General features: G+C 39.2%; 1 protein-coding gene across 1 annotated transcript in view; it reads left to right on the top strand.

Moving 5' to 3' along the window:
* LOC124620075 (dynein axonemal heavy chain 1-like) overlaps window positions 1-17,362 on the top strand; it is an 804,068-nt gene that overhangs the window by 156,109 nt on the left and 630,597 nt on the right. Inside the window, exons 14-16 of the mRNA XM_047146741.1 lie at window positions 13,172-13,379; window positions 13,552-13,649; window positions 13,756-13,869. Coding sequence (XP_047002697.1) covers window positions 13,172-13,379; window positions 13,552-13,649; window positions 13,756-13,869 — 420 coding nt within the window. The remainder of the gene's footprint in view (window positions 1-13,171; window positions 13,380-13,551; window positions 13,650-13,755; window positions 13,870-17,362) is intronic.

The raw sequence follows: 17,362 nt of genomic DNA, 5'->3' as shown, positions 1-17,362 counted from the left end.
AGAAATAATAAACCTAAAACTGAAAACAGCATTTTCTGTGAAGGAATAAAACTATACACTAAATTGTGCAAGAAGATTAAAGCAAACTTGTGTAAATTGTTAAGCACTATGTTCTATACATTGAAGGATTATTTAGACAGCACAAAGTAGGAGTGTGGTATAAACTGTAAGACAGGTAATAATAACAATAATACAATATCTGTCATTGCACATACAGTTTCACTCTGTGCTTTTCCTTCTTCTTTTCTTTTGTGGAAAAAGTAACTCGCAAAGCTATTCAATGTAAAATACAAATATCTTACTCTTTTTCTGAGCGCAGCTTCTGACTTGTTATAGAGAGATACTGACTCAGTGTTTCAGGTCTACAAATGGGAAGTTGCTGCATGCAAAACGAAAACCAAATATCATTGCTATGGTCCTGATGTCACCTGATATTGTGTGTAGTGTTACAGTATGAAACAATGTGTATATAATGCGTTTAACGCGTGCTGTGATGGGAGACAGAAGTCGGTGAACAGGGTGGCACTATCCTTTTACAGTATTAAATAACTTCTTTGCAGAACAGTATTGTATGCTAGGGATGAACCAGATGAGGTAGCACTGCTTTGAACAGACTATTCTTGTATTCAGAAGAGTGGAGGCTCCAGTCTTCATCTAGCCATCCTCATTTAGGTTTTCTGTGGTTTCCCTTAATTACTTTAGGCATATGACAAAATGATTCCTACTATAAGTCCATGGCCAACTACCTGTCCCATCCTTGTCAAACGAGACCTATAAGGAGATAAATGCCTGTCCACTATCCTTGTAAAAGTGATGTATGAATCAATAAAACTTTTACTGGTACTACTTTTCCAGCTATTGCTTCATCATTGGCTAGTCTTTCTTCTTCTTGTGCCTTTGTTATGTAATGCCCTTATACATTGTATGTACTTTTTTGTGTATCATATAAGTTTCTGAAACATGCAGTTACATCTTCTAATGTCACCCCTTGTTGTCCCAGATGACATAGGAAAACTATGTATGTGTGTCTTCTACATTTTCCCTTTTCCCATACTCAAGTAAATTTTTGTAATTGCAGAAAGAACGGTATGAAGCCTCTAGTGTTCTGCTTTGCTGTGTTGAATGTAATTGTCACAATGGACACTGTGGTGTATGCAAATATCACAAGAGGCAGTATTGTATCCAAGTCTCTCTGTTTGACATCAGCATACATCAGGAGTAGATCTTCAAATGTCTTATTAAAGCTTTCTGTAAGACCATTCATCTGTGGGTGGTAGATACCATCACTCTGTGGATGACGTCACAACTTGAAATTATGTCTGATACTAGTCTCAACTGCAAAACTTGTCCACGATCAGAGATCATCACATGGGGTGCTATGTGCTTCAAAGTGAAGTCTTTGATGGGGAACTTCGCAATTTGTGGAGTTTTGGCTGTTGGCACAGCTTTAGTGACAGCATAATTGGTGAGGTAGTCGGTGCATCCCAAAGATGTTCAGGCTCACATGTGGTTCCTCTTCATTGAAATGTCTTGGCTCAAACTCATCTAGGGGTTCAACTGCACGTGTTGCATTACACACCCTAAATTCAACACTTGTGACCCTTTGGTTAAATTGTCTGGCTGATGGCAAGTTTGCGAAATACAAAGTTAACATAACATATAATCATAGTAATAATAATATCGGGAATTAAATTAATGACCGATAAATGTTAGAATAATGTTTATTCAGAAAGCAAACTAATAGCAAAAGTGGTCGTATTTAGAGTTACTGTTACACTCGAGTGCATACCCCTTTGACATAGTTTGATCATTCACAATCTCATTGCAAAATACAAGCTACCTACACAAAAAGTTAAGAGTTCACACCAGGTGCGTGGCTGCTCACTGTTCAGAGACTTAAGTATCGTGATACCATCCAACGTGAAATTTTCTAAGTCATTTCACTTCCTACTTGCGTAAAGACGGACTGTCCACTTTGCATCTCAATCCAAACTGCCCCATTTGGTGACTCGACCAGCACTGTCTCTGTCCATCCCCGGCCATGTTTCCCATGCGCCGAATATCTTCCCTACAGTACAAAAGTAATTATTATTCACTAAACTTTACAACAAATATTCTATTACCTAATGACTCAATAAGGTGTCATGCTGTCATCGTTCAATGTGTTTTGTGTGGAGGAAATGATGAACTGATGCTCAAATGTAAATACCAGTAATTTAAATTTACTATGTCTTTTAAACAAAGTTACAGAGTTGATATTTACAATGTTTGTCATTTTAAGGATGTGCTTTTATATGAAATGTCGATCGTTAAGATTGACCAAAGCATTCAGATTTTAGCATTCAGGTCTTTGTTACAAAACTTGTTAACTTCACTTAAACAGTAAATCCTAGATATGATCAATATTCAAGTTTTATTGGGTTCACCATGAAAATTTATGGGGGATGGCAGATTAAAATTACTGTGGTTTGATTCCCTGCATTACTACATAATTAAATAGTTTTCATAAATGTTTCCCTCTATGGTCGATCTTAGGTCCGCCATATTTAACACTGCTATGTCTCCTTGGCCACAAATGGCTTGTACTGGGTTTCCGTATAATGTAGGTCCTCTTCTGTCTCACTCGCACACTACAATGCTTAGGCCTCAATAGACAATAGACGCCTGTCAATTTCCCCATCTCATGGTGAATCTGTGCCCTTCGTGGCACGCGGTCCTGGACGACAGGGTTTGTTTCACAATTCCTGTAGACTAACTCTTTTAGCTATATATTCGAATGAGAGCACAATGCTCTTTAATTCACAAAATTCTGTGAAAGGTTGATTCCAATTCGGTGGAATGGCCCTACTGCAGATGAGATTGGTACCGTATGCACCGGAGGTAACTGGCTCATGGTTCTGCCATAGGCATTCCTTACAGTTGCTCTTGTAGTCACTAACAGACTGTTAGAGACCTAGCCAGTGGTTCCTGTGCCTGATTCTGTGAAGTCCAAATGTTGGAGTGTCGTTGAAATAGATGAGCTGGGATGATGAGCAACCACATCCACCATATTGGATCATAGTTCCTCTTATACAAAGTTCCAGTTCCTTTGTTTGGTTCCTTATTCTTAAAGGCTTCTATGGCTTTCAGCAGTGCTTGATCTTATCTCTGTCCAACAATGCTGTCATTTAATGCAGTGATGACTGAATTTTCATCCATGCTGCTGCGTTCTGCTGCCTGATTCCTTGAAAGGTATTCAACATCCTTGTTTTTGTTTCTGTTTTTGTATACCATTGTGAAGTCATACCCCTGAAGCCTCAGTGCCCATCTCGCCAGTTGATCCACTAGATCTATCAGGCTAGTCATCCAGAATAGAGAATGGTGATCTGTCAACAGTGCATGGTTTACCAAATAAATGTGACTGTATCTTGTTGATGGCCCAAACAACTACAAGGCACCCTTTCTCAGTTGTAGAGCAATTCTTGTTGGACTTGGAAAGTACTCTGGAAGCGTAATCTACACCAATTCCAAAACCATTAGAAACATAGCATTCTTGTCATACAATGCTAGGACTGGAGAAGATGTTAGCAAAGAAATATCTATCTTGCATCTTGTTCCAGGAAAATTTGGTGCCTCCTGACAGTAGTTCTTGTGAAGTACAAGCCTGGGTGTAGGTGTCCTTTATGAATCGCCAGCAGTATGAGCACATTTTAAGAAAACCGCATCAGGAATGTGTTGAGGAGTTGGAAAATCTGTGATAGCTTTTATTTTTTCTGGACTGCGACAGATTCCATCACCATACACTGGGTGCCCAAAGATTTTCATTTCTTGGGTGACAAAGAGGTACTGTTTTGTATTGAGGCAGAGATCTGCAATTTGAGTGCACAGTTATCAGATAGCGTAGATGTTATTGTATTTGAAAAAAGGTGACAGTATCATAAAGATCGCAAAGACACATCATCCATTTAATGTGTTGAAGCATGTTGTCCATCAAATATTCAAGGATGGCTGGAGCATTATGTACTCCAAACACGAAACTTGTAGGGACCATCAGGAGCTAATGAACACAGTCTTTTCTATATCAGCCTCATCAACCTCGATTTGCCAGTAACCGACTGCATGTCCATAGTAGAGAAATACTTTAGTCCATTCAAGCAGTCCAGGGTGTCATCATAGCTTGGCAATGGATTGATTTCTTTCTTCATGATTTTGTTCAGTTGTCAGTACTTGATGTGGAAATGCCATGTGCCATCCTTCTTCATAAGAACCACTGGAGAGGACTGGGGACTCTCTGAAGGACTACTAATTTAATTCCCCCAGTATCACTCAGTTTAATTCCACTACATTTTATTATTCTTCCTTTAAAATTGCTGATGTTCATCTTGTAATCTGTTTTCAAGGCTCTATTCATCCCAGTCAGTTGCTCTCCCAAATACGTTGCCGTCTCTTACATAATAAATATGATATCAGCCCCCAAAGTACTCAGTTCTTCTCCTTGAACTTTTAATTTCCTTTCCAAATTTCACCTTGATTTCATTTACAGCTTGCTCAGTATCCTGACTGAACAAGATTGGGGAAAGACTACCATCCAGTTTCATTCTCTTCTCAACTACTTCTTCCCTTTTATGACATTCGACTCTTGCAACTGCAGTAGTAAATAGCAGATAATCTGAAAATAGTCTTGAAACAGACAAAAATCAATTATTAGAATAAAGAGTAAGTTCAGATAAATAAGTGTACAATAAATATTCTTAAATACCTATTAATTATGTTAATCTGGGTTCTTGAGGTGACTAATAGTTATTATCTTTACTTTTTCCCTTTTCTTGTAATGTTATATTTTGTGGCAAGATATCAAGCAACTCCTAAATTTAGATAATGTGTATATACGAGGGTTGCAACAAAAGTAAGATTCCCAATGAGCTGCAGCCTCGAGGGAAGGTACTAGGCTAAATCCGACAACAGTGCCATGCGCAGTGGTTCCCCCACTCTCGAGCCCGTCCGTCCGTGATTTGCTACATTGCTCAGTGTTGGCTTGGCAGCTGTCAGAGATGGAAGTGTTGATTGCCATTCCCGCCAAGTGCGAGGTTCGAGCAGTACTTCAGTTTCTCCATGCAAGAAAGTTACTGCCTGGCAATTGACTAAGGTTTATGGTGAAGAGTGCATGTCTGTTCAGCATTTCCACAAATGGTGCAGGACTTTTGCTGAGGGTCACATGGAAATTCACGATGATGAACGGAGTGGAAGACCACCAATTTCAGATGCAATTGTCCAGAAGGACAACAGTGAGCTGCTCAAAGATCAGAGGGTCACTGTCCATGAACTTGTTGAATGCATTCCTGAAGTTTCCCATGGCACAATTGAAAGAACTTTAACAGAAACGTTGTGTTATCATAAAAGGGTGTATATGACCCGGGACAACCGGGAAATCCGAGAAAAACTCAGGAATTTTTTCATCCGGGAGAAAACCGGGAAAAACCTGGGAATTTTTCATTGTTTTAGCTTTCAGTTAAATTTTTGTAATTTTGACTGCAGAATTGATTCTCTAGCAAAGAATGTTATTGTATCCTGCTACTGGAGAATGATACTGCAGCAATAAAATATAAACGAGAGGGAAAAAAATAAAACTTTAATGGCAAAAGACATGTGCAATTTACAACAACAAAAAACTGTCCATGCACAAGCGTCTGCAAATAGCAAAAATATGTCAAAGGCCGTGGGGCGCAGACTATAATTCTTCGTAACAATAAACTGCTTGCTATGAGCATGACGTCACAACTGTTCACATTAGGTTCGTTTGACCAATTGCCAGCGGTCTGTTGCGCATGCGCATTTGACTCTCGTATTATTTATTTTATTTATCGTGTCAGAAGCAACTAAAAAAAAAAAAAAATATTAGATACATTAGATAAAAAAAACTATTAGATACATTACTACATACATACATACACTATGGTTTATAAATTAAACTAGTCAAGAATGAAATAAATGATTAGACACAGATTGTGTTGTCAAGCATAAGGTAATTTTAATCTATACAGTGGATGCCCAAAAATTTGCAACGTCCAGTGCACTTTGTGTAGCGTTTACGAGGTCCTCCATGGTGCACACACTTGGAGGTAATGTGAATTGTAGTAGATGTGTTGATGTCTGCACGGCAGCTCCGCAGTCACACTGGAGAGAGTCCACCTGGAAGCCCCTCCTCTCCAGATTACTCTTGGATCTTGTGACAGAAGAATGCAGGCGGTTGAGTGATTTCCATGTGAACCATTTCTCTGTGTGGCCTGGGGGAAGAACTTCTTGCGGGATCAGCCACTCCTCCAGATGCTGACATCTGACCTGCCATCCCTTCTCCCAGTGTTGATGTGGAGTGTCAGCGAGTGGTTCTGTACTGTGAAGGAAGCTCTTTCTAGACACAAGTCTTTGCTGTACCGGTTGGTGGCCATGTAGTGGGTGGGCTTCGTATGTCAATGCCTTCTTCATTTCACTCCGTGCTGCTGTATCTCTTAGGATGTCCGGGGGGGGGGGGGGGGGGGCTATGCCGGATAAGCAGTACAGTTTACAGTTTTTCCACAGGTCTCATTCAGAGAAACATCAACTTTCTTTGTATGTGTAGATCTGCACCATACTGGGCAAGCGTACTCAGCTGCAGAGTAGCAGAGGGCTAATGCGGATGTGCGCGCTGTGTCTGACTGAGCTCCCCATGTTGTTCCAGTCGGCTTCCTAACCACATTGTTCCTGGCAGCCACTTTTTGCTTTGTTTTTAAGCAGTGTTCCTTATATGTAAGAGCACGGTCCAGAGTGACTCCGAGGTATTTTGGAGTCTTGCAGTGTTCTAAAGAGATTCCTTCCCAATCTGTCTGCAAGGTTCTAGTAGCCTGTCTGTTTCGGAGGTGGAAAGCACAGGTCTGGGTCTTAGAAGGATTTGATTTCAATTGATTGTCCCTTTAATAGGCAGTAAATTCTTTCAGAGCATCAGTTAGCTTCCGCTCCACCCTCTCAAAGCTGTGATCTTGTGCTGTGATCGCTCGGTCATCTGCACATATGAAGCTTTGTGTTCCTTCTGGTAACGGCTGGTCATTAGTGTATATATTGAAGAGGGTGGGTGCCAATACACTGCCCTGTGGCAACCCATTTTTCTGCTGCCTCCATCTGCTTCTTTGTCCTTGATATTCCACAAAATATCTTCGGTTCTGCAGAAGATTTCTAATTAGACAGGTTAGTTTGTAGTTCTTGGTGAGGTTGTATAGCTTCAGCAACAAGAGTCTGTGGTTGACAGTGTGGTAGGGGGCTGAAAGATCTATAAACACCGCTCCTGTTATCTGCCGCCTTTGGAAGCCTTCTGTAATTCTTTGGAGGATCAACCTTTCCAATACCTTCTACAGGTGGCATAAGAGGGAGATTGGCCTATAGCCTTTGGGGTCATCCCGGTCTTTCCCTGGTTTATGTATAGCTGTAATTTTTGCTTTCCGCCAAGATTTTGGTATCCTGCCGCTCTTGACACAATTATTCACTAGCTCAAGTAGCCAGCACTTTGCGCCTGGACCAAAGTTCTTGATCTGTTCACTTCGTATGTCATCTACCCCTGCTGCTTTTCCAACTTTGCACTTATTTAGAGCTGAGTCGAGCTCATTCAAACTGAATGGTCGATGACTCGCGTATAAGCAGTACCTTCTCCCGCTACTTGAAGTTTGGCTGTTAGCTGTATTGGTAGTAGCAGCAAGTAGCCAGATACAAGCGAGAAAAATTTTTCCTGTGCGCCCTAGCTGCCAGATTCATGCTTGCACAGAGTTGTCGTGGGGAGCGGGTTAACCTCCACGTGACCCGTGTTTACGTTAAGTGATTTCGCTGCTTCTCTTCGTGTACAGCTCCCACGTCAAATGAAAACAAAACGGATTTCTGTGGCCAGGAGCTATCAAGTGAATTAAAATACATTCACATAATTACAGAGGGCAAAAATATATTATTAATTACAGTTTTCTGATTTTATTTCCAAGTTAGTAGCAGTCAAGCATTAATCGCCTTGCAGAACAGTGAAGTTATTTTTGCAAGTTTGCTAAAGAAATTTGGCTTTATTAATCTTTCCGCCAAGGCAATCATTTTATTTGAAATGAAGTGTTTCATTCTACAGTATTGGCTAGTTCCAACTGTTCACTGAATTTCAAGTGCGCGTTATCATCATCTGCCATATATGGCATTATGCGGTAATAAAGAACCAAAAATGAGATCGTAGAGCACTGGTACTCCAAGAAAATTTACATCCCAAAAACCACACTGAAAAGCTTAATATCAGATGGGACCTACTTCATTGTGAATCTGGAAAAAGCCAATTTGCACTTTAAGCCGAATTATGCATTTTAGTATGGTTTACGAAATTCCGATGCTCTTTGGAGTATCCTCTGATGCACCGTTTCTTTTATGGTGTAATGTAAGCTCTCTTAGTGCTTTATACACACAAACATATGGGCTTCCTACACCACTGCAGTTGCTCACGCACAATAATGCCTGTTTTCTGACGCTCTCTGGCAACTGGTAAATCAAACCTATTTCTAACAGTCTCCGGATAGTATTGCAAACGGTGGTTAGAAAAGCGTTATTTTCAAAGTAAATTTCTTTTTATGCAACATGAATTATGTTACATGTGAGAAAGTGGGATGGATATCTAAATCACAGAGCGTTCGAAACTGAACAGTTTGAGGACCAGCCACTTACAAGAATTTCGAGCCGAGACATTTATGTCATAATTTTAAATTTACTGGCACATTTGTGTGATGTGTCTTAAAGTGTAACACACACAAAAAAAGATCAATATTACATGTGAAAGCTTAGCTTCTGTTGTAGCGTGTTAATCATAGAGACTAACATTATATGTGAAAGCTTAGCTTTTCTTGTAGATATACGGTACTGTGTACATTAATGTAAACCGTTAACTTTTCCTCTTGCGTGTTCGCACTATGTAACCAGTGATCTTGCTATTGGCTGACTATCACACGTGTCCTGTGCTCTGAATAGCTGCTGTCATCGGCTGACGAGATCTCATGGCTTGAGATATGACTCGCTTACAAAAGGGCATTGCAACCTCGGTTTCAACGCTCCGGAAACTAACGCGCTGTGTTTGGTGCAATTCGAATTTATACTTTCGTAATATGCAGTGTATATGTTGCTGCAAGTCAAAGGGCTTTCCAAAACTTCTCTCCTTTTTATTATTTTATTTTTTTAAAATTAAAAGTCTCTCCAAAACTTCTTTGCCCCGTCTTTTCTTTTTTTCCCGGGAAGTTCTATGCGATTGTATAAAATGTTAACCATTCAAAGGATTGATAAGTTTTACAGTTCCGAGGGAAAATCTACGGAAAACTTACTGCCACTTAGCACAGAAAAAGTGTATTTTCGCCCGGGAAGAAGCATATTTTTTAAACGGGATATCCGGGAGAAATCCGGGAATAATCCGGTAATTTTTTTTCCCTGTCCCCGTATACACTTTGCATAAGGTGTGTGCTCACGGGGTCCCCCGGATGCTGGCTGACAGACACAAGGAGCAACGCCTTGACTGTTCTCGCAAGTTTCTTCAAAAATGTGAGGGGGGAGGCAACAAGGAGAAGTTGTTGGACTCTATCGTCATGGGAGATGAAACGTGGGTGTTTCATTACACCCCCCAAAACAAAGCAAAAATCTTGTCAGTGGCGTCACTCCGATTCACCGCCACCAAAGGAATTCAAATAAACACAGTCGGCAGGAAAGTTTATAGCGACTGTTTTGGGATCAGAAAGGGGTACTCCTCATCAATTTCATGCAACCTCGGATGACAATAAACTCTGGCAGATATTGTGAAACATTGACCAAACTCTGGTGAGCAATTCAGAATCGCCATTGAGGATGACTGGTGGAAGGAGTAGTGCTTCTTCACGACAAACTCGGCCCCGTGTCGCTCGTCAAACACAGGAGCTTTTGAAGAAATTTGGGTGGACTGTTATCCACATCCCCTGTATAGCCCAGACTTGGCCCCCAGTGATTATCACCTCTTCCCCAAGCTAATGGAATATGGTGACAAATGCTTCAAGAGCGATGATGAAGTCCGATCAGAGGTCACACGCTTTCTCAATGGGTTGGTGGGATTCTTCAGCTTAGGAATACAAAAGCTGCAGCACCATCTTCAAAGGTGTGTCGAAAAAAATGGAGATTATGTTGAAAAATAGACAAAAGTGTAAGCTTTTCAATGACGTATAAACGAATAACAATAAACAATGTCTCCTATTTGTATAAAATATGGGAACCTTACTTTTGGTACAACCCTCATAGCTTCATAATTTAGTAGTGTTATTTTATCTACAGCTACATCTACATCTACATTCCATGAACCACTGTGAGGTGCATGGCAGTGGGTGCATCCCACTGTATCAATTACTAGGGCTTTTCCCTGTTCCGTTCATGTGTGCAATGCAGAAAGAATAATTGTTCTATACTTCTGTGCATGCTGCATTGAATCTAATCTTGTCCTCATGATCCCTTTGGGAGCCATATATGGGGGTTTAGTATATACCAAGAGTAATTTAAAGCCAGTTCTTGAAACTTTGTTGCTAGACTATCTTCTGATAGTTTACATATATCTTTAGGAGCCTGCCAGTTCAGTTCTTTCAATAGCTCTCTGACACACTCCCATGGGACAAACAAACCTGTGACTACTCATGCTGCCTTGACCATTCATGCTGCCCTTCTCTGTATTACCCCCCTCTAGTCCTATTTGGTACATGTCCCACAGACTTAAGCTAACCTAGGGTGTGTCACACAGGTGATTTGTAAGCAATCTCCTTGATAGACTGATTGTATTTCACTTTTATTCTACCAATAAACCCAAGTCTGCTACCTGTTTTATCTACATCTGAGCCTAAGTGATCATTCCATTTCATGTCACTACTAAGTGTTACACCCAGATATTTGTATGAATTGACAGATAGGATACTATGGAAAATCCATGTTGGAATGTAACGATATTATGAAAAGAACATTGCTTCTCACCATATAGTGGAGATGCTGAGTGACAGATAGGCACAACAAAAAGAATGTCACAAAATAATGTCTCCTTTCCATATTATTATTGCTAGGTAGGATACCATGTTGTTTTCATTTTGTGAAGTGTACAGTTTTGCATTTCTGAACATTTAAGGGAAGTTACCAGTCTTTACACTACTTTGGAATCTAATGATTTTTTGACTGAATATTTGTACAGCTTTGTTCAGACTGCGCTTCATCATAAACAACTGCCCTAATCTGTGAAAAGTCTATTATTAATATTGTCCACAAGATCATTAATATACAACATGAACAACAAGGCACCCAACACACTTCCCTGGGAACACACAACATTACTTCTACATCTGTCGATGACTCTCCAGTGAAGATAACACGCTGCACCCTCCCTACCAGGAAATCCTCAGTCCAGTCACAAATTTTGTCTGATACTCCATATGATCATAATTTTTATAATGGGAATAGGTGCAGTACTGAGTCGAATACTTTTCAGATTTTGAGAAATATTGCATCTACCTGACTGCCTTGATCCTTGGCTTTCAGTATGTCATGAGACAAGTGTGAGTTGGGTTTCACATAATCTATGGTTTCAAAATCAATGCTGGTTTTGTTCAAAATACCTGATTACATTTGAACTCAGAATATCTTCTAAGATTATGCAACACATGAATGCCAAGGACATTTGATAGTAGTTTTGTGGACCACTTCTGCTACCTTCGTGTAAATGGATTGCCCTTCCATCTACTGGGGATGATTTTTTGTTCGAGAGATGTATGAAAGATTATACTTAACATAGGGGAAAATTCAGCTGTGAAATGAGTGTAGTATTTGATAGGGATTCCATCAGGCTCTTGTGCTATGTTTAATTGTAATGATATTTATATGCATGGAAATGTGACTGTGTGAGTAATATGTTGTACGTATTATTTTTTTGCCTTTATTTGTACGTATGCACTACTAGTGTGTAAATTGACATGGCCAGTAGGCGATACACAAGTTGCTTATGGAGATAAGAGGCCCAAGAGGACCAGTAAAACTACAACAAAAACAAATCAAAAGACATTTACATATATAAGGTACATATATAAGATTACATGTAATTTAACTATACTGTAGCCAGAAATCAAATAACAAAGTTATTAAAATACATACCTTATGTACCATTTATAACAGCTGTGTCAGAATTACTCTTTGAAATGCATAACAGTGCAGAATAACCTAATCATGTGACAAAACTATCAGGTGCGATCAAAAAGTTTCCATTTGAGAGCATTGCTGCAGTGTATATGCAACATAGCATGACTCCGGCGTGAGTATATAAACACCGACAGGTATTCAAGGGATTAGTGTAAGATTTGTGTCTTTCCAACATGCATGCAGTAACTGTGGAAACATGAACTATGGTGAGATTATTACCAAAGTGTCCACACAGAAGCAGTGCACTGTTGTTCTTTTCGTGGCTGCCGAAGAGCATACTTTGGTAGATACCCATCAGAGAATGAAGGATGTGTATGGAGCAGCATGTTGTGAGAAATGGTGCACCAAGCATTGCTGCAGCATCATATTATACATCGCCATATCACAGATGGCTTAATGCAACAGTTACACCAACTCAAGTGGGAGACATTCGAGCATCCCTCCTGTAGTTGTGATCTCTCCCCATGCAAGCATCACGCCTTTGGTCCCTTAAAAATGGCCTTGATGTGTCAACAATTCCTGCCAGATGAGGTTGTGCAGCAGTCTTCACACAGCAGGAATCGATTTTTTGCCAATGGATATCTTCAACCCAGTGTGTCAATGAGATGATTGCCTCAGTCTTCACAATGATTTTGCATGATTGCCATATTGGTTCTGGACTGTTTGGCCTTTTAGAAACTTTTTGATCACCTCTTATACGTATAGTGTGCTACATTTTGCTGCAACTTGAAAACAAATATTAAATTTTATTCGGATAAGGGTCTAATTGTGTATATGTAAAGGTTCAAATTTAAATCCTATTTCTGTGTGTTCTAAAATGTGCAGGCATCTCAGTTTGTTAATTTTTTAATTCAGTAACCAATTTTTCTTTGTTTTGTGTAGTAACCATCTTTTTTTTGAGTACTCATAGTCATAGAAAAATGATTAAAATATGTTGGTGGGTCTTTAAAGAAATAATGGAATTTCACAGGTATTATTGGGTAGATGACTCCCAACTCAAGGTGCGTGCTGTCAATGCAGAATTCCAGTATGGTTATGAATACCTTGGCAACAGTGGACGGCTGGTGATTACACCCCTGACAGATCGTTGTTACCTCACACTGACTGGTGCTTTGCATCTCAAATTTGGTGGCGCACCTGCAGGACCTGCAGGCACTGGCAAAACAGAAACAACAAAGGTAACTTGCTGGAAATTCTGAACTCACACTTTTCCTTACATATTAACTGTGTGTTTCAGTAATGTATATTGTCAGTACTGTAAACTAATTTACTTTAGGCATGCAAGAAGTTTTTTGTTTGTGGAACCAAGCATTCCTAGTGAAACTATGTATTTTAACTATTTGTTTTCAGGACTTGGCCAAAGCATTTGCTATACAGTGTGTTGTGTTTAACTGTTCAGATCAGCTTGACTATATGGCTATGGGGAAGTTCTTCAAAGGGCTTGCAAGGTAACACATTTCAAAATTGGTAGACTGGCAATCCATCACCCTATAACCCAATCATTTAATCATACATGCAGACTAAAAAATATCTTGAAATGCTTGATTTTAACAGTTCAGGAGCTTGGGCTTGCTTTGATGAATTCAACAGGATTGACATTGAAGTGTTATCAGTTATTGCTCAGCAGATAACTACAATACAAAAGGCACAGCAAGCACGACAAGACAGGTAAGAAATAAATTTAGAATTAGAAGAAATTCCAATTAGTACATTTAAGGAACAGTTATTGAAATATTGAAAAATTACCTCTTTAAATGTAAAATCGTAGCTCTTCATATTTGGAACATGTGGCTTTTATTTGAATGACTTCAGTAGTTATGCTTCAAATGCATTTATTACCTCAGAAGTCGCTTATTACTTTACTTTGAAGTATATATGCGCTCTTTATCATGCTGCACATAAAGGCTGAAGTTAAAATTTATGTTACATAATTCACTGAGTACCTTATTTTGCCAAATTTTTCAAAACATAAAGACATGAGAAAATTATTTCATGCATGTGGAGTTTATTTAAGAATGTTCAACATTTCTCTATATATTTCTGAAACTACTGATAACGTTCTACAGATTTCTTTTTAATCTGATTTGCAACATACTCACTGATTTGCAGATCTGTGATAATCCTCAGGCACCTGTATTACTAAACAGGTGGAAGAGATTCGGTATTAACCCTTCAACTTTCTCTTTCCATCTTACAGATAGAAGATCATAATAGCAATTGCACTTTCTAGAACTTAAACCTAGAGACAGAAATCTCATAGAATTTCATGTACTATGTAAAAACTCATTTATTTGACCCAATTAATCTATCATAAAACTGAAGGTCTTGCACTCTCTTGATTTTTTAAAATATGGTACTCAGAGAAGACCACAGTGGACAGCAGGATGTCAGTTATCATTGCAATGTTTTCTGAAAAATGTGTTCACACCATCTTAGTTCAGGGGTAATGACTCATACACCTTAGTCAGCAGATAGTTGCACGGGGTTGCTCCCATGTGAATTTTGATGAAAGTTTCTTTGGAAAACTGTAAGGAACAGTAAATATGCCATGAGAGTAGACATTCACATGCACAATTTTTGTCTTTGATGCCTGGTTATTAACTTCTATGTATAGCATGATGTATAAATGAACATGAGGTCAGAAGTTGTTTCTCACTCATTAGTACTGAAGTTGGCAGCTGTCATGTGCCGTAGTGGTGGTCTGTTATCACTTCTGTGAGTGATAGCTTGGGATAAGGATGGGGAGGGGAATGGGGAGACACTACATCAGTGGCCACCTTCTTCAACCATCAGGATAATTCTCTTCTCTGGTGTTTGCGTGGCAGCTTATACACCCTCCTTTAGGCCATTATTGAGTTTAATACATTCCTTGCTACATCATATTTTCCAAGATTTGATATAATGTCCAAAATCTGCTACTAGTAGAGGCTGTCTTTTACAGCCAAACCGGTACTTCATTTTCCTGGACAATAATGTAGCAATAAAATGGAGTGAGCAGGACTTCGTGGACATAGGGTCGCTTCACGTACCCATGGGTTATATTGGCAAGGGCGCTTTACCTTTCCTTCCAGCTTTTATTCCTGCATTTGGGGGCTCCATAAAAGGCTCAGATAGTTGCACTGGGTTGCTTCCATGTGAATTTTGATGAAAGTTTCTTTGGAAGAAATGTAAGAAACGGTAAATTTGGCCAGAGAGCACGCACCCATATGCACGATTTTTGTCTTATATAACTATGTTGGCCCTTTTTTCACTTTATTTGTGCTGCCATATTGGAAAATGAAAACATAAACTATCACCCCTTTATCCATTAAAATATCTCTCTTCACAAAGATACCAATTAAAATTTAAAAATAGGCTGCATATTTTAATAGTCTGTACTGAAATTTCAAATATTATAAATTTGATGCAATGTATGATTGGTAGATTAAAAATAGGCTGCATATTTTAATAGTCTGTACTGAAATTTCAAATATTATAAATTTGATGCAATGTATGATTGGTAGATTACAGATACATTATGATTTGTAACCAACTAAAATGAACTTCAGTGTCATCAACACTGTCATCGGTTAGCCTAGTAAATCTAAAGACTATAGATTCAACACTAATGCTGTGTATTTTAAATTACTTTTAAAGGTAACTTTCTTCCCATTTCTAATGTTAATTCGGAGCCCCCTCCCTTGACCCAGACTCCTGCTCCCATAGTATTTTTTGCCAGATATAATTGCTGTACAGATATCTGTACCAAGTTCCTGAGAAAGACTGGCCCTTCTACATCTACATAGATACTCCACAAGCCACCATACAGCGCATTGCGGAGACTACCCTGTACCACTACTTGTAATTTCCTTTCTTGTTCCACTCACAAACAGAGCAAAGGGAAAATGTCTGTCTGTATGCCACTGTATGAGCCCTAATTTCTTGTATCTTATGTTCGTGTTCCTTATGCGCCATGTATGTTGGTGGCAGTAGAATCGTTCGGCAGTCACCTTCAGATGCCAGTTCTCTAAATTTTCTGAATAGTGTTTCTCGAAAAGAACATTCTCTTCCCTCCAGGGATCCCCATTTGAGTTCCCAAAGCATCTATGTAACGTGTTGTTCGAACCTACTGGTAACAAATACAGCAGCCCGCCTCTGAATTCCTTCGATGGCTTCTTTCAGTCCAACCTGTTAAGGGTCCCAAACACTCAAGCAGTACTCAAGAATAAGATGCACCAGTGTCCTGTATACGTTCTCCTTTACAGGTGTACCACTCTTTCCTAAAATTCTCCCAATAAACTGAAGTAAACCATTCATCTGGCCTACCACAGTTTGCACATGGTCATTCCACCTCATACTGCTGTGAAATGTTATGCCCAGATATTTAAATGACTTGCTTGTGTGAAGCAGGACACTAACAGTACTGTAACCAAACATTGTTTGATCTTCCTACTCCTCTGCATTAACTTATATTTTTCCACATTTAGGGTTAGCTGCCATTCATCACACCAACTGGAAATTTTGTCTAAATTGTCTTGTATTTTACTATAGTCACTCATTTTTGACACCATTCACCACGGCATCACCCACAAACAATCACAGATTGGTGCCCACCCTGTCAGCAAAATCATTAATGGGGAATAAAAAATAAAGTAGATGAGCTATTCGTGCGTTCAGATGATCTCAAAAATAAAGAGTGAGATTGATATACTCTGTCTGTCTGAACACCATGTAACTGTGAGCATGGATAGTGTCAATATAAGTGGGTATAATTTAGCAGCTTCCACTTGTAGATCTAGGATGGATAAAGGAGGAGTTGCCATTTTCATTAAACAAGGGTATGAATGCAAAACTGTAAAGAAGTAAGCAAATTTTGTGTTGATCAGCACTTTAAGGTTGTGCATGTGAACTTCAGCTAGATAATGTAGTATTGATATTAGCAACAGTGTGCAGGTCCCCATTAGGAGACTGGTGGCTGTTCATAAAAATGTTTGACTCCCTATTATGCTGTCTGTCAGACAAAAAGAAGACGTTATTAATCTGTGGTGATTTCAGTGTAAACTTTCTAAGTAATTCTGATAGGAAAAGTGAACTAGAAGTGTTATTAACAACATATAACTTAGAATCAGTGATCAATTTCCCTACACGTATAGCTCTTGGTTCAAGAATCATGAAAGAAGGT

This window comes from Schistocerca americana, chromosome 6 (assembly GCF_021461395.2).
Source record: "Schistocerca americana isolate TAMUIC-IGC-003095 chromosome 6, iqSchAmer2.1, whole genome shotgun sequence".
NCBI lineage: Eukaryota > Metazoa > Arthropoda > Insecta > Orthoptera > Acrididae > Schistocerca > Schistocerca americana.
This window is presented reverse-complemented; position numbering and strand designations above follow the sequence as displayed.